This window comes from Podarcis cretensis (assembly GCF_951804945.1).
Source record: "Podarcis cretensis genome assembly, chromosome: 14".
Classification (NCBI taxonomy): Eukaryota; Metazoa; Chordata; class Lepidosauria; order Squamata; family Lacertidae; genus Podarcis; species Podarcis cretensis.
In genome coordinates, this window is record NC_137183.1 from 37,759,443 (window position 1) to 37,782,573 (window position 23,131).

Consider the following 23,131-nt stretch of genomic DNA (forward strand, 5'->3'; position numbering starts at 1 on the left):
ATAAATCCTTAAATGCTCTGGGTCCAGGATATCTCAAAAAGTAGCTTCTTCGATCAGAACCTACCTGAATAATTAAACAATCATTGGAGAGCCTACTCTGTCTCCCCCTGCTTTCAGAGGTGTGGCTGGTGAGCATGATGGGCAGGGTCTTCTCAGTTGTGGCACCAAAGCTATGGAATGTCCCCCTGAGGGAAGTTCACTTGCCCTTTCAGCAGGATATGAAAGCCTTTTTATAGTCATTTCAAACTTTGTATTTTAATGTGCTGAATTGTCTTCAGATTTTTAAACTATTTATTATTTCATTTCATTTCTATCACATCTTTCCTATACATGATCTGCCCCCATTTGATCCTTGCAACAACCCAGTTTTATTTTTAATTTTACTTGTCTTTATTTGTGTTTTTATAAATTCATGTTAGCTGCTTTGATTACCTCTTAGATAGCAAGATAGAAATAATTGGAGATAAAAACCAAATAAACTGTGTACCCTAATTCAAATAGACTAGGGTGAGTAACAATCTCTGTACGGTGCCCTGCTTGGAATCATTTCTTTTCTGGCTTACAGTCAGATTAAAACACAAGTCTCTAGCTTTCATGCTTGTGGAAACAAGTTTTTAAAATATGGTGACAACACAAGGAAGCAATTACAAATAAGCTGAAATTCACAGTAGGTCTCCATTTGTCAATGACTGACTCATATTTTTCACGTTAGTGGCAGACGAGCCTTCTTGAATATAAATGCTATAGAATAAATGTAACGCCCACCAATTGTTTATGATGCCTGCCATGCCATTGAAGATAGTATGCAAATTACATTAATTACATGCATCTGAAATATGCAGATTAGTTGTGGTTGCTGCCTGGTGACATGTTTTCTGACATAGCCGACAGTGCCAAATTAACACCAACCTACTAAATTTTTAGGAATCATCTCAGCAATTAATTTGCTGTCCTCTTATGGTACATATATTACTGCAAAAAGCAAGACTCATTTTGACATTCTGCAGACTCCCCCCCCCCTCCCCCAGTACATTACCTTTTTCTGTTCCTGTACATTTCCTAGCCTGTTGTTTGAATTTGGGAACAATCTTTACCCTTCTTCTTGTCTTTTAAGGTTGGCTTTCAATTTCACAGAATAATCGCTAGAAAGAACAAAAGACCAAAGTTTGGAAGAACCACCCTTCCTCCAAGAAATAGTGCCACCTTCAGAAGTTCTCAGCTGAACCTCTGGATGCCCTTTGGTGTTGAATATTTTTAGTCTTTGGTTTTCTGAGTTCCTGTGCAAGGAAGTGTAACAGGGTGGTCACAGGAAGGCAACGTTTTACTTCTAAAACAAGTTGCTGGAGGCAGGGAGTGGACCATCCAATCTCATCTGAAAGACCTGCTTTAATCCCAGATGCATGTGAGCTGATTGTGAAGGGTGAGGCGAGAGCTTTCTGCACATACTCAGAGATGCTCTCCCTTTTCCCACATGCTTCTGGCACAAAGAGGAAAATCTGTGCCATAGTAACTGGACAGTGCTCAGTATCTTCATGACCTGTGGAATTTGGCTTCCTGAGAATCTTAGCAAATGTCTGGAAGTATAAAGGGTTTGTAAGTAGCTGGCTCTACCTAATCTGAGTCTGCATGTTTTGACTGTTGCTTCCTCTGTTGTATCTGTGGGGCCAGTTCTAATCATCAGCCGACTTGAGCTAAACATGAACTGCTAGTAGCAGCGGTGTAACATGAGAGTGAGATCATGACACCTCTTCCCTTCACTGGGAAATTGCAAATTCCAATTTGCTTTTAAGTCTGCTACCAAGCTAACACGGCTGATTTGGGAAATATGTAAAGTAGTAGTGGTGTTAACTTTGAATGCTCACCTTTGGTAGGACAGTTGCAGGATGAATCCAGAATAACAGAACACTTTTTTAAAAAAAGTCAGGTAATCTGGATTATAAAGGCACCTGCGGTTGCTACATGGCATTAAACTGCAAGCTATAATTTTTGGTTCTTGAGAGGGTTGCCTAGCAGGCCTAGCACTGAGGTGGGGGATAGAGGGAGGGAATAAAATCTCAATCTGGACACCTCATCTGAAATCCAGTTCCTTTTTGTTTGTATGAAGAAAGAGGACAACATATTCTATTGCTCCTGTTTTTGTTCTGTGAATATACCTGTTTCCCTGTTATGTTCCTGTAGGTTAGCTTGTTTATAGATCAGAAATGTTTTTCATAGCTGTGATTTCTAGTATTGACATTTGCTAGGGAGCTTGAGGGGGTATTTATTTATTTAATGTTTTAAAATATATGTCCTGCCCTACTAGGCCTATGCCTTACCCAGGGTGGCTTTCAACAATGTAAACTTCAGAAGCTACAGCAGGAGGAAAATGTGGTCTGCACCATACTTTATTGTATTGCTTTGTAATGCTTAATGTTTCCATACTATGTTTAAGTGTATGAGGTGCTTCACGGGTGCTATCTAGTTGTAATTATTCCAGCGATCATGTGTGGCAGGGGTTCTTAACTTTAGGTCCATGTTCACTTAGAATTTTTTTTTCCAGAGATCACAAATACTATTTTCTTCCTGTTAAATCGACAATTGGCTTTGTGGGAAGGAGAGGCTTGAGAATGGCTTGCTCAGGCCACCCAGTGAGTCGTATGACATAGGCAGGATTCAAACCAGGGACTTCTTGATTTATAGCTCAGTCCCTTAGCCGCTTTGCTACCACTAGCACTCTGTATGGCCTTCTCACTCTAATATTTTAGCTAACTGTTAATAAATTTAATACGGGAAAGACTGGTACAAGTTCGGCATGTCCATTAATTTCAGTGGCTTTACTCTGAGTATGACTAATCTTGGAATCTTGGATACAAGCCAGAATTAGAATCTGGACTTTTGCAAGACTAAGGAAGGGCAGCTTGTTGGGTCATAACTCCAGGGCCATGTCCAAAGCACTGACCCTTGGAGGACACCCCCCCCCAAGCTGCCACCAATACTTCGTTTGTAATGGTGTAAAACAGACTTCCTCAGCCTTACTGGTTGAGACTGGCGGAAGGGCCCCGGATTGGGGAAGGTTGACCTAAAATGTTAGGTTTGAATCACAGGAGCATTTGACGCCTGCTGTACCCTGCCAGCTATGATTGACATTAAGCAGAAATAACTCTAGAGAATCAGGAGGATCCTGTTTTGCTGCTGTCCATGTGAACCCGGCCAAAGCAATGGATCAAGTTGGGGGAGGCTGATTCAGTGGGCTCACCTGATGGTCCTTAGGTCTTCTGCAGTTAGCTGGATGTTTTAGCCACACTTCGGCTTAGGCCCTGATGGAGGAAAGCAAACTGAGACTGTGTCCTAGCATAACCAAGGCAGAGTGGAGTGTGCATCTCGGGACTTCCCCTTGCCCTTCCTTCCTTGCTGCTAGTCAGACATCAGGCAGGGTGCGCATGGCAGGCAGCAATGTCCTTGTAACTAGGACAGCAGCAACCCAGGGCTTGAAAAATAATTGGCCAGCTGGAGACAAGAGGGGAGGGAGAGGAGTCCTGTGGAAGCAGCAGAGTGAGGAGAAGGGCAATGACAACAAGAAGGATGAAATGAATGGAAGAGTGGGAGACTGCATAACCTGATGCCAAGCGCACAACTGGTTCACCCCTTCACCACCGCCCCCTCCAAACAGATCACTGACTGTTGTTCTGGGAACACAATTAATTTCCACTGCTGAGGCTGTTAGTTTGACAAAACACTGAAGTTCAAGTCTGCAGTGGTGGGTGTGGGAAACTCCAGGCGACCTTATGCATCTTGTAGCAGTGTGGCTTTCTCACAAGAACATAGGAACCTGCCTTATACCAAGTCAGACCATTAACTCATCTAGCTCTGTATTGTCTAAGTCAGGTATCTTCAACCTTTCCAGACCCAGGACCCACTTTTAATTCAAACATGCGTTTGGGGACACATTTCTTAATCCTTTACCATATATATGCATGGTGGTAGTTTTCCTGTTGTGGCCCTCCTTGGATCAGGCCGTGAACCCATTGGGGAGTCCTGACCAGTGGTTTAAGCCGACTGACAGCAGGTCTCCGGGTTTCAGACAGGGATTTTCTCCAGTCCTACTTGGAGATACGGGGTATTGAACCTGGGACCTACAGAGTCATAGACCTTCCTCGGTATGCAGAAGGACCCAGTGTTGATTCTTAGCATCACCTGGTAGGCTGGGAAAGACTCAGGCCTTGAAACCCTAGAGAGCTGCTCCCCAAAATCACTCCTCTGCTAATGCTCACGCTGAAGAAGCAGGGCTAAAAACCTGTGAAATGTCATTCTATGGTTACTTTTGCTGGCCGAGAGCCCTTAAAGGGGGGGGGGGTGGAGACAAGGAGATAGAATCAAGGAAGAAAAAGATACTCTTTCCTGTGCCCTCTTGCCTCCTTCAGCTGTTTCCATAGAGGGAAAGGGGTTGGCAAGTTAATGGCCAAGTGGCTCGTCTTAAGGGGCCAAGTCTAGTCTGGAAATTGCCACTTTCTGACCCCCATAAACTGATTTCTAGAGACATACTGTGGAAATTTAAGTGCAGATTTTCTTGGTGGTATATAGAAATGTTGAAAGCTGCCTTCTAGTGAGTCAGACAGCTGGTTTGATTTAGCATTGTCTAGGGACGCGGGTGGCGCTGTGGGTAAAAGCCTCAGCGCCTAGGGCTTGCTGATCGAAAGGTCGGCGGTTCGAATCCCCGCGGCGGGGTGCGCTCCCGCTGCTCGGTCCCAGCGCCTGCCAACCTAGCAGTTCGAAAGCACCCCCGGATGCAAGTAGATAAATAGGGACCGCTTACTGGCGGGAAGGTAAACGGCGTTTCCGTGTGCTGCGCTGGCTCGCCAGATGCAGCTTTGTCATGCTGGCCACGTGACCCGGAAGTGTCTCCGGACAGCGCTGGCCCCCGGCCTCTTGAGTGAGATGGGCGCACCAACCCCAGAGTCTGTCAAGACTGGCCCGTACGGGCAGGGGTACCTTTACCTTTACGTTATGTTGACTGGCAGGGACTCTTCAGGTTTTCAGATGAAGATCTTTCCCACTTCCTCCAGGAAATACTGGGATTTGAACCTGGAAACTTCTTTCCACATGCAGAACAAGTGCTTTACCCCTGAACTACACCCTTTTCCAAAAGAAACAGTAAAGTGAGTGGACAATTCTGAGCCAAGGATTAACTCTTTCACTATCCAAGCCCTTGTCTTGGATATAAATAGTTTGCAATGGATAGTCTGCCCAAGGCAACTTCCCCTCTTCTTTTTAGCACTGAACAAGAAAATGTGAAGTATTATTGAATTTGGGATCCAACAAGCCCAGATATTTACAAATTTGTACTTTGATGCTCTGATGTGTGCTCAGATTTCTGCTGGGCTGGCTTTTAACAATTTGATGCTGGCTGCTAGGCATTTTAAGTACTCTTCGACTGTGGCTACCTTATTTCCTTCTCAGAATGGGGGTAAAGCAAAGCAGGGCAGCACTTGTTTACTTGCCCACTACAAGTATGCCCCTAGAAGTGCATCACTGGTAAAAGTTAGCATACAAGAAAAACTGCTACTGTTGGGTAAGGTAGCAGCCTGCTTACCATGCAAGGTGAGCAGCTGATAACTTGAAAGTGTAGTTGGTTTCTCTTGCTTTGTCCTCTGAATTGGCAAGGCAGAAGTACAGACTTAACCAGGGCAGATTTTGCCATTTGTGTAAGGGAGATTGTGTTTACTGCTTCTTTGCAGGGCAAGGAAGGGCAGATGCTTCCAGTTTGTCCCTCCTTGACCTGGCAAGCTCCTGTGTGTTCCATGAGTGCAAAGAGCTGTGCAGGAATTGCCCTGAAACAAGGGCCTGGCAGGCAAGTGGATCTATCGCATGGCTTGGTAGTTAGAGTACATGCTTTGCATGCAGAAGGCCACCTGATATCAAAGGAACATCTAGTCTGGATCCCATTCTATAAGTTGGGAGTTGCCGACTTTCATAGGGCTGTGGGCATATGTGGATTTTGGGATGAATGCTGTGATCGCCATCCCCTCTGGACGCTTCAGTATAATTAATCAGAGCCTTAGAAAGTGCATAGAACTGAAAGAGGAAGTGAGAAAGTGCTGGTATTTTTTCCAAGGGAAGACCATAAGTATCCTTCACCACCTCATGATCCAAGGGGCTGCTGTGGGGAGGGGCGGTTTCAGAGATATTGGTGGCATTAGGAGAAGAACTCAGGGGCACCCTTGCCCCCATGGGCACGCTGTGGGTGACCCCATGCTGTAAGTAGCAGGAAGCACACTTCCCTCTGCTCCCGTCTTACGATGTCAAGTAATGGTTGCCTTTCTTTCTTGTCTGTTGCAGCCACACCCACTCTTCTGGTTCTATGGCTGCTGTGCGGGAATGGTCCTGCACCCGCTGCACGTTCCTGAACCCCATAGGACAGCGCCAATGCTCCATCTGCGAGGCCCCACGCCAGAAGCCCGACCTCAACCAAATCCTGCGCCTCAGTGTAGAAGAGCAGAAATGGGCCTGCGCCCGCTGCACCTTCCGGAACTTCTTGGGCAAAGAGGCCTGCGAGGTGTGTGGCTTCACCCCTGAGCCTGGGCCCGGGGGCTCCCCGCTACCCATCATCAACGGAGTCCTGCCAAAGCCCACCGCCTTGGTGGAGCCCAAGGGCACCTGCAAGGAGGAACTTCCCAAGGCCGAGAGCCCTGGTGAGGACTCTGGGGGGAAGAGCCCGGAGGAAGTGGGGCTGGAGGATGGCTGGGCCTGCCAGCGCTGCACTCTTCACAACACCCCAATGGCCAACTCGTGCTCGGCCTGTGGAGGCCCCCGCAAGCTCTCGCTGCCCAAGATCCCCCCAGAGGCGCTGGTCGTCCCTGAAGTCATTGCTCCTGCCGGTTTCCACATAGCACCCACCACCCCTCAGCCCAGCGTTGCTACGGACAACCCCGAGAGCCATCCCATTGCCAACCCAGGTGCAGCCACCATTGAGCAAGAGAGCCAGAAGATGCCAAGCTTTAGCCTTTTCTCCCCCGGCCTCCAAAACAACCCCGTTCCCCGCAGCCGCCGAGAGGTGCCCCCCCAGCTGCAGCCACCGGTGCCTGAGACCTCCCAGCCAGCCTCCCCACCAGCACCTGTGCAGAAGGCCATTCGCTTCCAGGAGCTGATGGCGACAAAGCGGCTGAGCGTGCTGGAAGAAGAAATGGAGGTGAGCCCATCGCCCTGGAAGTGCAGCACCTGCTCCCTCCTCAACACCTCGGGAGCTGGCGCTTGCGAGGCCTGTAGCTCCCAGAAGGGAAGTGACACCATTGACTTGACTGGCGATTCTGTGCGCTTCACTCCCTGCGGTCCATCCAGTCCCGACTTCACCACCTGGTCCTGTTCCAAGTGCACGTTGAAGAACCCCACAGCCTCTCAGAAGTGCAAGGCCTGTGGCTCCTCCAAGCTGCATGGCTTCCAGGAACACGGCGCACAGGGAGAGTTGGCTCTCAAATGCCCTGAGTGTGGCTCAGACAAAGGCAGCTGCCCATCCTGCAGCTCTAAGGCCCCCTCGGCCCGCAAAGTGGCTCGCCTCTTCCCCTCACAGCCACCTGTCACCCCAGAAAGGCCCAGCCAGTGGCCTTGCCCGGCTTGCACGCTGCTCAATGAGTTCAAGGCCAAGCACTGTGTCGCCTGCCACACTCCCCAGGGGTACCTGTTGCAGCGCAAGGGCGCCAAGCCACTCAGGCGCCGGGAGAGTATGCACGTGGAGAAGCGGCGGCAGACAGATGAAGGGGAGGCCAAAGCCCTCTGGGAAAACATTGTCTCCTTCTGTCAAGAGGTGAGTTTCTCTTAGTGTCCTCTTGCCTGTCATTACACCATGCAAAAGTTTGTATCCAAAAGAGAAGTCCTTTTTATTTATACAAAGTAAGTTTCCAGACCTCGTTGCTCAGTAGACAGGCAGGAAAAGACATAGGCAGTGCTCTTTGAAATCTTAGAAGTTGGTGCAGAGGAGGACTGGGCAAAACTATTGAGTTTTCAGTGTGTGATCTCCATGTTTTCCATATTTTCGTGTTCTCTGGTAGACCAAGGAGAGTGTTTGAAGATGCTTTGAAAGTTGGTGTAGCAGCCCTGTCTGGTCTTGCTTACTACCTACTGTATTTGCCATTTTTTAATACTTGAGTAGTGATGTATGGAAGTGAGAGCTGGACCATAAAGAAGGCTGATCGCCGAAGAATTGATGCTTTTGAATTATGGTGCTGGAGGAGACTCTTGAGAGTCCCATGGACTGCAAGAAGATCAAACCTCTCCATTCTGAAGGAAATCAGCCCTGAGTGCTCACTGGAAGGACAGATTGTGAAGCTGAGGCTCCAGTACTTTGGCCACCTCATGAGAAGAGAAGACTCCCTGGAGAAGACCCTGATGTTGGGAAAGATGGAGGGCACAAGGAGAAGGGGGCGACAGAGGACGAGATGGTTGGATAGTGTTTTCGAGGTTACCAGCATGAGTCTGACCAAGCTGCGGGGGGCAGTGGAGGACAGGAGTGCCTGGCGTTCTCTGGTCCATGGGGTCACGAAGAGTCGGACACGACTAAACGACTAAACAACAACAACAATACTTGAGCTCCATCAACTAACACTCATTGTTTTTTATTCGTATCTGTTATTGTTATTTAGCTTTCAGTTGCACGTTTCATATTTACAGACTGCATTTGTTGCCTTTGACAAATCTTCTCATGCTTTTAATCTCTCTTGGATGGAGGAGGAAAGGAAGCACATGAAGTTCTTTGTCTCCTTGCTCCTACTTATGAGCTGTTTATTTATTGCATTGATATTCTGCATTTTCCTCCAAGGAACTCAAAAGCGGCATCAAGGTCATCCCATGGGCTCCATTCTGAGTGGGGATTTGAACCTGGGGCCCCTAGTGAGACACTCTCATTAACAGGCATGCAGGCTTTCAATGATCAGTCATCTTTGTGGTGTTCTGGCCCTGAAATAAGCAGCAATACCAAAACACTTTAGGAGAATTGGGTTTAAGTTCTGTCTAGCAACTGATCCATGTTCATACCAGGAATATCCCTCCTTCTGCCCTGAGTCAGTCCACTCAAAGATCCAACCCCTGAGGTGCTCTTTTAAAGAATGCAGTGAAAGGGTGCTCACCCCAAGGAAGAACTTTGGGATTTCACCCTGTATAATTAGCAAGAACAGGTGTCCTCTGGGTCCGCTTGGCAGCCTCAGGAAAAGGCCACTCGCTACGCTCATTAATAACTAATTGTGCGGTGGCTTTAATGATCAAGTGCTGTTTTATTTCTGAGCGGCCTGTGGTGATTGAAGCCACATCAAGCGGGTGCCTGAAATGAAATTTAATCGTGTTAGACTTCTGAGGGAGCAATGCACAGGCACAGCAGGTGGCCTTCATGCAGGGCATCCAAATTTCCAGCCAAGGAATAGAGGAGGCCTTCTCTCCCCCCCCCCCCCCTCTCTCTCTCTCTCTCTCATTGCATTCCCTCAAACCCTGACACACCCATGCACACACACCCACACACACCCCAGCTCCCAATTCTTGCTGAAGCACAAAATCTATTCTCTCTCTTCCCCCAGATTTTATTAATTTATTTAATTAAATTTCTATTCCACCCTTCCTCCCAAAGGAGCTCAGGGCAGCAAACATACAACCAATACAGTAATTAAAACATCTAAGAACAATTCCAGTACAGATGCAGGCTGCGAAAGATACCTACTTCAAAGACTTGTTGGAAGAGGAAGGTCTGTGTAGGTGCTGAGAAGAACAGATCTTCACGTGCTGAAGTGACTTGAGGGATTTGTTCCAATTTTGTGTATTATTGGGGTGAGGGTAGTTGTGGCACAGCTCCTGTGCACTTGCTTCCTTGCATGCAGCAGTGCTAAAATACAGTCTCTCTATATATATTTATTTAAACACAAAAGGAAAAACAGCATGGAGAATATCAGCATGATTTTTTTTTTTTAAAAAAAAAGCATAGCAGATAAAGCTATTTCACGTAGGCCTGGGAAAATAAAAATGTATTGGGGTGGTACCAGATAGACAAAACAATGGATGCCAGATAAGCTTCTTTTGGAAGAGTGTTTTCATACACAAGCTACCGCAACTGAAAACTCTTGTCTAGAAAATTTCAAAGCCATTTACTCCAAGCTCTTTCCTTACAACAGCTCGAGACTGAAAGAGAATGTTTTGCCAAAGGCCATCTAACGAGTTTATGGCAGAGGTGAGGTTCAAACAGGAGGCTTCTGATTCTCAGCTCAGTCTTAGCCACCTGCCCTCAGGCCTAATATGAGTATGAGCCCTTCAGAGGGCACATCTTGTGCTTGCAGCTTATCACTGTAGCATGCACCCAGGAGTTCAAGAATCATGTGCTGTGGGAAACATGTACATGAGAAAGCCCACTCTGAGGCAGTAGACAAGTCTGTACTTTGTCCTGAGTTTGCCTGTCTTCTGCTGTGGAGGACAGATTTCTTTTGAAGCATCAGTATCCAGACTCTGGTGCTAGAAGCCCCAATGGCTGGTCCCCTAAAGGAGTTTGTTGGCTGCCAGGGATTTGCATGACGTGCACCCCGCCAATAGATCCACACTTCTCCCCGACTTAGTCTCAATTCTCCTCTAGCTTGCTAATGTTCTTTCCATGTTTATTTGGGAAATGCCATCCCTTCATCTCTGCTTCTTTCTTGGGAGAGCCTTCAGCATTAATCACATTGTAATTCAGGGACCTCAAGGGAGCATCTGACCCCGGCGCATGCCTTGACAATGGTAGCACAGCGAGCACTGAGAACAGGCTGTTGGGGCAGAAATTTGCTGGGAGGTTTGAAGCTTGAGGGAGCTTCAGTGGCTGCTGCCTGGACACAGCAGCGCAGAGGGGAAGGGAGAGAAGCCAACTGTGCAGTACAGTCCTCCTTTGCACATTTATTTCAAGGCAAGTCTCACTGAATTCAAAATGACTTCCTTCCAAATAAGTGTGTGTAGGATGACGACCTTTCCTCTAACTGGAAGAAATGTATTGCAGGAAGCCTGCAAAGCGAGGAATCATGGATGTTGATCTCCAGTTCTCTTCACAGCAGCTGAAGGGGAACAGAGCAGGTTGTCTGACTCTGAGACATTCTTTTCAATCACTATTTCTGAATAGGGATACGATCAGGGACCTTTGCATTCTGGGACCCGAACAAGCAATTCAGAACTCAGCATCCCAACAATCTCATTCTCCACCCCACCCCCACTTCTAATAAATAAATAAATCAAGTTTCTAGCCCTTATTGTTGGAGACAAGTGCATGAACCATGCTTAGTAAAACCAAAGAAGCCAGACAGGCTGCTAATTTGGCTTTCCCAGTAATCGAGCCATATTTCATAGCTCTGTAGGACACCTTCTCCATTCTTGTGCAAAGCAGAATATTTTGTATAACAGCAAATGTACACAAGTCACATACCTGCATTGCTTGGTACAAAACTGGGTTATATTGAGCTAAAATGTCTTGCCTGCATCACTGCAGAGCTAAGCTTGAAAATATGAAAACGGGGCTATACTGGAGGATTCAAGTATTCAGTCACCTGCCTGGAACTGCCCCAGGTTTAAGTCTCACTGTTTAACGTAAGAAGAGCCCTGCTGTTGGATCAGATCAATGTCCTCTCTACTCCAGATTCCTCTTCCCCGCAGTGGCCAACCAGATGCCAGTAGGAAGTTCACAAACTGGGCATGAAGGTGATAGCCCTCTCCCTCTGCTGCTTCCCAGTAATTGATATTCAGGGCATTCTGCCTTCATAGCAGTTGTTCCTTGGTTTTGCTTACATGTAAAGTGGAGCTATGACAGATTTAAGGGGGAGAAGGGGTTGACTGTACTGGGCTACTTGCCCTGTTACTGAGCATGCCCAGGTGCTTAACTCACTTGCCTGTTTACCTTCGTATTTCATCAGCTGAGGCCCCCATGGGTGCTGATCAAGGAAAGGATGTTGGCAGTTTCATCCCCTTTAGTGAGCAGAGGTATGACTCACTGTATGCCTGCCTCAATGTGCAGGCTAGTCCTCAGATAGTAGGAACTGAGAAAGACATTGACCTGTAACCCTAGAGGAGCCAGACTTCAGCAGTACTGGGCTTGTTGAATAAGGAGCAGCTTTAGCTGTTGTTTAGCCAGCTTTTGTTCTAGCATATGCACAGGAAAGAAAGTTGGAATGAACTGAATTCCCACCAGCACTTTACATTTAAGGCAGTATCGTACCACTTTAAACAGTCATGGCTTCCCCCAAAGAATCCTGGGAACTATAGTTTTAGTGTGCTAAGAGTTGTTAGGAGACCCCTTTTCCTCTCAAAGACCTTCATTTCCTAAAGTGATTTGACAGTCAGTCCTTCTTCTCAGGAAACTGGGCATTGTAGCTTTGAGGGGAATGGGGATCTCCTAACAACCCTCTGCTACAGTTCCCATAATTCTTTGGAGGAAGCTGTGACTGTTTAAAGTGGTATAGTACTGCTCTGAGTCTATGGTGCAGGTGGGACCTGCGTGTCTCTATAGCAAGACTGCCAGCATGTGTCCAACAGTTGCTGCAGCAGCCCCTGCTTTCATGTGGAACTGAATACTGTATCAGTAACAAGGATGCCCTTGGGCTTCTTATATTTTGTATCTGCAGAACAAGGTCAACTTTGTGGATGACAGTTTCCCTCCAGGGCCCAAGTCAGTTGGCTTCCCCGAAGGGGACAGTGTCCAGCAGCGAGTGAAGCAGTGGCTGAGGCCTCATGAAATCAACTGCAGCATCTTCAAGGACCGTTCAGTCAAGTGGTCTGTTTTCCGGACACCTCGGCCCTCTGACATCCTGCAAGGGCTCCTGGGAAATTGCTGGTAAGAATGAAGGGCAATCAGAGTCAACTGTGACTTTTAAGGGGAATTAGATATGTGGGAACCCCGTTGCTAATGGCCATTGTGCACGAGCAGAGAGTGTGGTCTGGACTTAGTAGATCCTGGCACAAGATTCTGGGAGGACACCCCAAGGCCTTTACATTTCTACTTTCAGAGCTTTCCTTCTTTCTGCTGACTACAGAAGTTGGCTGCCCCCTGGTGGCAGGCAAGAAAGATCTGAAAAACCAACCACCTTTCCCCAGCAAGAATAAAGGAGCTTTCCCCCTCAGCAGGGACAACATGCAGACCACTTTAGGGCTAAAAGATGAGCTACAAAGCCAGGACCTCAATGGAAAAGTTTCTCATGAGTGGGACTGTACTTAGCATGTGCACATGTACATCACATTTAAATCTTTTGAGCCCTGTGATTTTTACATGTTATAATGCAAGCAGCATTTTTCACAGTGAGGCGCTCCAAAGGATTATGAGGTCATATTCTAGGACTGTGTTCCCCAGATCACATTGGACTAGAACTCCCATCATCCCTGACCATTGACCATGCTGGCTGTTGGGAGCTGGAGTGCAACATAATCTGGGGGTGCAAGGTTGGATAACACTGTTATAGAGCATGGACAGTATTCATGTGGGCTGCTGGTCGGGCTTGTTGGGCCTTGCAGTACTTTCCTGCATCTGTGCATTACTAGGGAAGACAGGAGTGAAAAGAAAGCCTCTGGGGTCATTCTTGCAGGCCAGTAGCATGGCCTGCATCACAGTTCCACATTCCTCTGTGTAAAATACGAACCATAATAATCTCTGTTGGAGGCTGTCAAGCTTTCAAGCCTTGAGAGAACACTTTCCACATCAGTGTGTCTGTTAAGGAACTCTGCCTGCCTGCCACAAACCCTGACATAGATTCTAGACCATATTATTAAGGTACACGCTCAATTTGCGCAGAATGCTGGCCAAGTCAAGTGAAAATAGGTGCTCCAGAATTGCACCCATCACTCAGCTGCGGCTACACGATGACTGAGCAGGGTTGGTTATAGTAGACAAGCTGTCTTTCGATTAATCTTGTCTGTGTTTGATGATCATCTTGTTGTAATGCTCTTGTTTTATTTTGTTCTGTTGTAATTTGTTGTAAGATGATTTGGAAACCTGAAGATGAATCAGCCAAATAGATTCTCATTGAACTCTAATAAGCTTCTCAGGATTCCCCAGAGGTCTGAAAGCCATTAACAAGTTGTCATATTGCCCTTCATGGTGGAATGATGCTAACCGGATACCAGAAGCAATGGGCTCTGGTTGGAGGGGTACATACTGATTCCTGGGGATGGGCTGCAGCCCATAGATATGGATTAATAAATTGCTTACTAAATTCAAAGGGTGGTATAAGTGAAAGTGGGTCACCTGGTGGACTGCAGCTCCCACCATCCCTCACTTTTGCCCATACTGGAGGACCACAGCTCAGTATCACTGAAAAACCTCAGAATCCAGTAGATGAAACCTCAGAATCCAGTAGAATCAGCTGTTAGGGGAAATACGACTCAAATAAAGATTTTTAAGAGTTGGAAACTTTTCGGTTAGTAGTGCCACGTTATGATTTTTTTTTTTAAAATCAGTTCATTGTGGTCTGCACACACAATTGGTGAAAAATTAGCCTTTAGAGTGGTTATTCCCTATAGCCTATGACTTTATAAATTTTGCAATCATGCATCTCTTTTTATTTAAAAAAACACACTTGTTCAATTAAATGCTATTAAGCCACCTTAAATACAATTTATCACAGAAAGACAGCATATGAGAAATGCTAGAAACATTGGATGGACACTGTTCACTTAGACCAGACTTCCCAAGTTAGGTGCCCTCCTGATTTTGAGGAATGCAAGTCCTTTCATCCCCAACCAGCACAGCTGGTGGCTAGGAATGATGGGAGTTGTAGTCCTACAGATATATTGAGCCACCAAGTTGAGGAAGGCTTTCCTAGGGTATGCTCATTTATCTGTCTTAGTTGTTTACCACCTAGAGAACGTCAAGTTGTTAGGCAATATACAAATACTGTTAATCAATAAACAAACATAAACCTATGAAGCCCTGTTTCTCACACATCCGGCACAGATCAACATTTCGAGGGGTTCAAAAACTTTGTTGGACTACAATTCCCATTATTCTTGGCCACTACCCATGCTGGCTGGGGTTGATGGGAGCTGGAGGATGTCACATAGAGGAGGGAGAAAGGTTGTTTTCTGCTGCTCCAGAGAAGCGGAACGGAGCAATGGTTCCAAACTACAAGAAAGAAGATTCCACCTAAACATTAGGAAGAACTTCCTGACAGTAAGAGCTGTTTGACAGTGGAATTTGCTGCCAAGGAGTGTGGTGGAGTCTCCTTCTTTGGAGGTCTTTAAGCAGATGTTTGACAACCACATGTCAGGAGTGCTCTGATGGTGTTTCCTGCTTGGCAGGGGGTTGGACTCGATGGCCCTTGTGGTCTCTTCCAACTCTATGATTCTATGGAGTCCAGCATTTGGAAGACACATTAGCTACTCCTACCTGTAGAACAAAGAAGACCAGCCACCAGTGCAACTGCTCTTTCCAATATGAACTCAGTGGATCAGTTCAGCAGATCATGTACACACACACACAGACAGAGAGAGAGAGAGAGAGAGTCATGCATCTGATTTTTCTATTTTACTGTATTTTCTTTTGAAATACTCCAACCTACTAATACAAATTCATCTGAAGAATACCTTATTATATTTTTTTTATAATAATTTTTATTAGTTTTCCAATTTTAAAACAAAACAACAGCAACAACATAAAAACGTCAACAAATACAAACAAACACACAAATATAAGTTCTTAACCTCATTTTCATAAACCTCCTTTCTCGGACTTCCCCATACCTCACCCTTTTTGCATCCTTATTTTACAGTTTTTCAGCAACCCTTTTAGCCAATTAAATTTAAATTTATTAAATTTCTCAATTTCACCTTAAGTCATCAAACATTTTCAGCTGTAATTCTGCATCTTCCTTCCCCTTGACATTTTAACACTGATCAATATTGTAACAGTTCTTAAGATAAGCTTTAAACTTCTTCCAGTCTTCCTCCACCGTCTCTTTCTCTTGGTCACGGATTCTGCCAGTCATTTCTGCCAATCCCATAAAGTCAATCACTTTCGTCTGCCATTCTTCCAGTGTGGGGAGTTCTTGTGTCTTCCAATACTTTGCTAGAAGGATCCTTGCTGCTGTAGTGGCGTACATAAAAAAAGTCCTATCCTTCCTTGACACCAATTGGCCAACCATGCCCAAGAGAAATGCCTCTGGTTTCTTGTGAAAAGTACATTTAAGTACCTTCTTAATTTCATTATAAATCATTTCCCAGAATGCTTTAATCTTTGGGCAGGTCCACCAAAGGTGAAAGAAGGTACCTTCAGTTTCATTACATTTCCAACATTTATTATTGGGCAGATGATAAATCTTCGCAAGCTTAACTGGGGTCATGTACCACCTGTAAATCATTTTCATAATATTTTCTCTTAGGGCATTACATGCCGTGAATTTAATACCGGTGGTCCATAACTGTTCCCAGTCAGCAAACATAATGTCATGTCCAATGTCCTGTGCCCATTTAATCATAGCTGATTTAACTGTCTCATCTATTGTATTCCACTTCAGCAACAAATTGTACATTCTTGATACATTCTTAGTACTGGGTTCTAATAGTTCTGTTTCCAATTTCGATTTCTCCACCTGGAGGCCAATTTTCCTATCTTGTTTAAAGAATACCTTATTATAGTTCGGGGGAAGATTTCATTCATCCTAAGTTTATATATATATATATATATGCTGTCTCAGCTTGTCTGCAGTTTCTTTATTTTGTAAGATCAAATTATGTAACTTCCAATCTGAGTATTTTTTAAATAGATCCACTCAAATTTCACTGGTGCATGATCTGCATACAAAATGGAAACATTCTTTATTTCTCTAGAGTCTTTAATAATACCTGGAGAAGTAATAATATAATCCGCCACTGAATATATTTGATTTTTCTTGGAAAAGAAAGTATAATTCTTATCTTGTATGATGAAAATACCTCCAAAAATCATCGAGTGAACGATAGTGCAAGTCAGCTTCTCACTTTGAAGCATAATTAATTGCCCCTCCTGTGCCTTGTAGATTGTTATTATCTGTTGTTAATAATACAAATGTTAAGTACAGTTCTTGCTTCAGATGACACAGGAAGCTACAGTTAACTGAAAGCAGGAGTGAGTGCCATTCAGAAGGAGAGGATGAGAGTGTGTGAGTTCAGGAGGAGACTAGGCACATCTCATGAAACCATAGTCTAGATCAGGCATAGGCAAACTCAGCCCTCCAGAGGTTTTGAGACTACAATTCCCATCATCCCTGACCACTGGCCATGTTAGCTAGAGATTATGGGAGTTGTAGTCCCAAAATATATGGAGGGACGAATTTGCCTATGCCTGGTCTAGAATGATATCTGAATGTGGCCATTGACTTGCTGGTGAGCAGCCTTCCCAGTATTAACTGGCTTCATCTGGCACTTCTTTTTCAGGTTCCTCAGTGCTCTGGCTGTGCTGGCAGAAAGGCCTGAGTTGGTGGAACGGGTCATGATTACACGGACCATGTGTCTGGAGGGAGCCTATCAGGTGCGGCTTTGCAAAGATGGCACCTGGACCACTGTGCTGGTGGATGACATGCTGCCCTGTGATGAGTGTGGCTACCTCCTCTTCTCTCAGGTGGGTGCTGGGATTTGATATGGCCAGCACTAGCCATTACAGCAGAGGAAACCACAGAGGGTGATATGCCAGAGGTTGGGAACAGAATTGTGTGAAAGTGTCTCTTTTATAGCAAACCTAGAGATGCTGTGCTATATGTCCTGTAAAAGACTCTACATGGGGTCTCCAGCTTAGAAGTTCATTTAGATGGGGAACCTACAGCCCTCCAGATGTTGTTTGACAGGGAATGGCTGGGGTTGATGGGAGTTGTAGTCCAACAACATCTGGAGGGCCACAGATTGACCATCTGGTCTAGAACAAGGAGAGGGCTGAATTCATAATGTGGTTTACAAGAGTGAATATGTGCTGGTGGGTGCAGAATTTAGCTTCCTGAGAATTTCAGCTTTAATTTTGTTTTGCTTTTTAAAAAGGTTTCTAGTTCTTATTCTACACAAGAATGCTCAAAAAATATTTGGACTATACACACTGAAATTTCAGGAGCTACAGACAGGACTGAATAAGATTTTAAGGGTTTGAGCGACATGGCTGAAGTCTCCTTACTCTTCCTATGACTTAACAATGTCAGACTATATTATGATTATAACATTGAAAAAGCAGAATAAGTTATGCATTTGCACTCAGTTTGCATAATTTATATAGTTGCAAAATCCACTTTTCCTTGGCATAGATCTTGGATTGCCTGGGCTCAGAGTTTTCATTTAATTACATGCAGAGTACGCACAACTCTAGCCAAGGGTGTTCACCCTTTGTTAACGCTTGTGCTGTAGGCGGATAAGGTCACCCTTAGCCCATCTGTAGCATGCAAATATATTTAAATGCAATTAATGCAGTCTTTTAAAAGAGAAATAATCAATTATGAACTCTGAAGTTGGTCGACAGCCTTGTTTGCAGCCACTGATTTGTGTTCTTCTCCTCCAGGCCCAGAGGAAGCAGCTATGGGTCGCCCTTATTGAGAAGGCCCTGGCCAAACTCCATGGTTCGTACTTTGCCCTCCAGGCAGGGCGCGCTATTGAAGGCCTAGCTACTCTAACCGGCGCCCCCTGCGAGAGCCTGATGCTGCAGGTCAGCTCCACTAACCCTCGCGAGGAGCCCATTGACACTGACCTCATCTGGGCCAAAATGCTGAGTTCTAAGGAGGCTGGGTAAGACGAGGCAGGAGGGAGGGCTTTCCCCTTCAGCTGTGAGGAGCGTAAAGACTGATTTGGCATCTGCGGCCGGTCGGGCCGCATCTAGTCCGAGGGAAAAGTGGAATTTCATTGAGCTTACTGCTGTGGCTCTAGCAAAGATAGAGAGTTAAGGCGGGCCAGTGAGGCCTGTTGCTGTAAAATGCACCCCCTGCCTACCCTCATCCTTAGTAAGCTGGAATGGCAGATAGACTGCAAATCTCAGAGTGCACTGTTCTAGTGAGCTGCCTTGGAGAGGCTGGTGTCATGGGATGCTTTCTGTATTGGTCTAAAATGCCCATGAGCACTCAGAGCTAGGTGCAGCCTGTGCCGTCAGCCCAAGAGGAAAGAGAAGCCCCAAGCTGTTCTGTTCTGTGCTTCTGCTGCATGGACTATTGAATTCTCAGTTGGAGCAGTTGAGTTCCCAGGATTTTTTGGGGGGGAGGCCATGTGCTTTAAATGTATGGTGTGGATGTGACCTAATTCAGAGCCCCTGTTAAAAGATCATACCGTTAAAGCCCCAGCCCAATAGTGTACGAATGTTAGAACTCCTGCCATTCACAGCTTTGTCTGCCTGGGTGCAATATTCTTCTGCATGCAACAGCTGCTGAATATAGGCCGCCTCCCCACTTTGCTCCACCTGCCAAGTGTGCAAGGCTGAGCAATTACTGCAGAGGCAGAGGAGGAGCGTGGCAGGAAGGTGGGTGAGGGTTATGTTGCATGTAGTCATTGCATGGGGAGCAGGAGGCTGGACAACTGAGTGTAAGTGGCTCAAAAGCGGTGTCACGTGCACAGTTGGGAACGGGGCATTCCTGCAAGGAGGCTTTTGCTACCAGCTTTTAGCAGCACTGTAAAGCATCAGCTGCAAGGCATGTTTGCCAAAGTCCCTCCTTACTACTGATATGAAACAAACCATGAATTAACCTAGAAACTCAGGCCCAATCTCATAATTATATTATATTAATCAGAAACTTATGCCTAGATTTCACAAGCAACAGAATCAAGTGGTAAAATAAATTGCCCTACATCAGGCTACAGGTACAGGATCATATTTCTGATTGCTTCTGTATGTAAAGGAAACCTTCTACAAGTAGAAAAATAGCACAGAAAGGAGTGGATTAGAATATTTTAGCCCTGAATGTTGTTTCCTGCCCACCCCCCAAAATAAATTGTTTGCAGGGAGTTTTTCCACAACAAGGGATTGTTAAGAAATGGCTCCCTCTTCCCCTTGCAGTCTGGTACAGTCCACTCTGCCATACCAGGATTGTTGCCATCTCATTTTGCAGTATGTGTAGACCAGTCCTAAAAAGCGCAAGCAATTCCTGCATCTCCAGTCCCTGCATCTTGTGGTGGTAGTGGTCGTACCTCCCTTAGCCTGATGGCAGGCTAGCTTTGTATTTCTGCATGCCATTAACAACCTTTCCAGCTTATGCAAAATGTGGGGTGATACATACCTTAAGATAACTTTAGCTCCCCAGTTATCCTCCCATTGATTCCTGATGCTAAGCCAGGTAGTGTAAACCTTGTGTTTCTCTTCTCTTCTCCCCTCCCCACTCCCTTTTATTTCCCATCCTTCAGCTTTCTGATGGGTGCATCCTGTGGAGGGGGCAACATGAAGGTGGATGATGCAGCCTATGAAAGCATGGGCCTTCGTCCACGGCATGCGTATTCCATATTGGACGTCCGAGATGTGCAAGGGTGCAGGTAAAAATGGCCCAGAAAAGATTGCTGGCTCTTGGCTAATTAGGCAGGCTGCTTGTTTGGTTTAAAGCAGGTGTGCAGGAACCTTTGTTCTTCCAGATGTTGCTTAACTAAAACACGTATCATCCCCAGAAAGCATGGCCAGTGTCGAGGAATGATGGGAGTTGTAGTTTAGCAATATCTGGAAGGTTCACCACATCTGATTTAAAATGTTGACTCGTGGATTGTTGTTCACTTCAACTATCTGCCCATAACATCACTGTAAGATACACTAAGGAAAGATGCAGGTATGAGAACTAAAGAATATTGCAGATCTCTTTCCCGGAAAAGAGCCGGGAGTTTAATGTAGGGTAAGATACTATTACCACAGCTTCCCCAAGATACTGCATCATTGTTTGTTGATCAATTCTGCAATTTCGATTTTATCCCACTGTAGCCAATTTGTGACTCTTGCAAAGACCAGAACATTTTCTCAGTAAAAATAGCATGGCAAAGCAGAGTGCTTAGGGTGTGTTGAGATTGGTACTTCAGTGTTCCTACCTAGCTCTTTGCCTGCCTCCCCAGGGTGAAATCATTTTGAGAGGTAGGCAAAGAGGTGAAAGGGCCTCAGAATTTCCAGATTGCAAAGTGTGTTTTCTTACTCCATCTTGGCAACTGTAATGAGACATAGCACGGTCTGCTGGACCTTTGTGTCTGGCCGAGAGTGAGAGAGATGAGCATGGGCAGGAAATGTTTGAAGGAAGCATTGGAGATTGGTGTTAAAACTGGTTCTGGGTTTATAAAGTTCGAAACAGACCACTTCCCTGGGCCCATCAAGCCTTGGGGAATGAGCACCTCTCCCAATATGTGCTCATCCCACCTTCTGTCTCAAAGAGGAAGCTCTGCCTCAGGAACCACCATCCATCTATGCCTGACATACTGACTAGACCTCAAAGCAGGGACAGGTTTTTTTTCACTCTTCTGCTGACCTGTGTGTGTTTGTGTGTCAGTTAAAAGGTTGGTTTTTTACATCACTTCTTAATCAAAGAGAAGCCCAAAGCTGTGTTGGGTGATCTCTCTTCTTCCCAAAAGGATGGTGTCAAAGCCTACCCTTCGTTATCTTCAGGAAATGTAATCTAACAAGGTTTGCAAACTTAGTAGGTTGATTTGTTAGATTCATCCATTTAAAAATTCTGGGTTGGTTGAGCAGGTTCTCAATTAATCGGGCAGGCAAAAAACAAATTAGAAGTTCTTATTATAGATGCAGATGGCATTTGTATTTGTTTTAAAGCGAGAATGGCTTTTCTAGGATGATGCCTCTTACAGCACATGTATGCATAATCTAAAAATGAAGTCCACTACTATAATGTACTATAAAGTCCACTAGATGTTTTGACACACATTCAGATTCGATTGATTGATCATTGATTCATCAACTGAAACTAAAATAATTAACTCATTCTAAATTCTTTTAGTCTGGTTCCACCCTTCATAAAAACCGTTTATATCCCTGCATACTTTGAGCAATTTAACTTCCTGATTTATCTGATTCTGTTGTTCTAGAAGAAATGTCTCTGTTGTTGCTATTTACGAATGTTGCTCTGTTGTAAGCCCTCTTTAGGGTTTCTTTTTTTAAGAGCAGGCAGAGTAGAATTTCATAACCTAAATAAAGAAGCTCAGTTCTGTCTTGCTGCTTCTTTCAGACTCCTGCGACTCCGTAACCCCTGGGGCCGCTTCTCCTGGAATGGTAGCTGGTCTGACGAATGGCCTCACTGGCCGGCACACTTGCGCCATGAGCTGATGCCCCACGGGAGCAGTGAAGGGGTCTTCTGGATGGAGTACAGTGACTTCATCAGGTACTGCCAAATTTGCACAGACTGTCCTGTGTCTCTGGGTCCTTGCTCTGCTGCCTTTAGAAGCTTGGATTTGGCTGGAATGTGACCTCCTGGTTCTGATGCAGATCTAAGGCACAGACACATGTACTGCTGACTTACCATGCTTTGCTGTGTATAAGCAGAGTGCTCATATGCACTGCTCATTCACCCCCTTTTTGCTCCTTCCCTGGTGCGAATGGAACAAACCAACCTGTTCCTTCTGAACCAGGGTTTGTGGTTTGCTTCTCCCTAACAAGTCAGGATGGCTAGCCAATTTTAAGCCATGGTTTACGGTTAGCTTGCTGATCATGGCTTGTTAGGGAGAAACAAGAACTGCTGCTCCTCTCCATTTAAAAAACAACACAGCACCTAATGGTAAAATATCATTGGTGCTCTGAATCCCCTGTCCTTCTCATGAGTTGTTAGTTTGAATTTGCTTCCAGTTCTTTGGGGGCTGTGCATTCTCCCTCTATTGTGATGGAGCTCACAGAAGACTAAAAGGTAAAGGGACTCCTGACCATTAGGTCCAATCGTGGCCGACTCTGGGGTTGCGGCGCTCATCTCGCTTTATTGGCCGAGGGAGCCGGCATAAAGCTTCCGGGTCATCTGGCCAGCATGACTAAGCCGCTTCTGGCAAACCAGAGCAGTGCATGGAAATGCCGTTTACCTTCCCGCCTATTTATCTACTTACACTTTGACGTGCTTTCGAACTGCTAGGTTGGCAGGAGCAGGGACCGAGCAACGGGAGCTCACCCCGTCGCAGGGATTTGAACCGCCCACCTTCTGATCGGCAAGTCCTAGGCTCTGTGGTTTAACCCACAGCGCCACCTGCGTCCCACAGAAAACTAGAATATTTTAAAAGTGTGAGA

At 45.7% G+C, this 23,131-nt stretch overlaps 1 protein-coding gene across 2 annotated transcripts in view; it reads left to right on the forward strand.

Annotated features, from left to right (window-relative positions):
* CAPN15 (calpain 15) overlaps positions 1–23,131 on the forward strand; it is a 62,209-nt gene that overhangs the window by 32,199 nt on the left and 6,879 nt on the right. For both annotated transcript variants that reach the window (XM_079952348.1, XM_079952349.1), the window contains exons 2-7: positions 6,316–7,777; positions 12,585–12,793; positions 17,362–17,545; positions 18,464–18,687; positions 20,287–20,412; positions 22,092–22,244. In XM_079952348.1, coding sequence (XP_079808474.1) covers positions 6,316–7,777; positions 12,585–12,793; positions 17,362–17,545; positions 18,464–18,687; positions 20,287–20,412; positions 22,092–22,244 — 2,358 coding nt within the window. The remainder of the gene's footprint in view (positions 1–6,315; positions 7,778–12,584; positions 12,794–17,361; positions 17,546–18,463; positions 18,688–20,286; positions 20,413–22,091; positions 22,245–23,131) is intronic.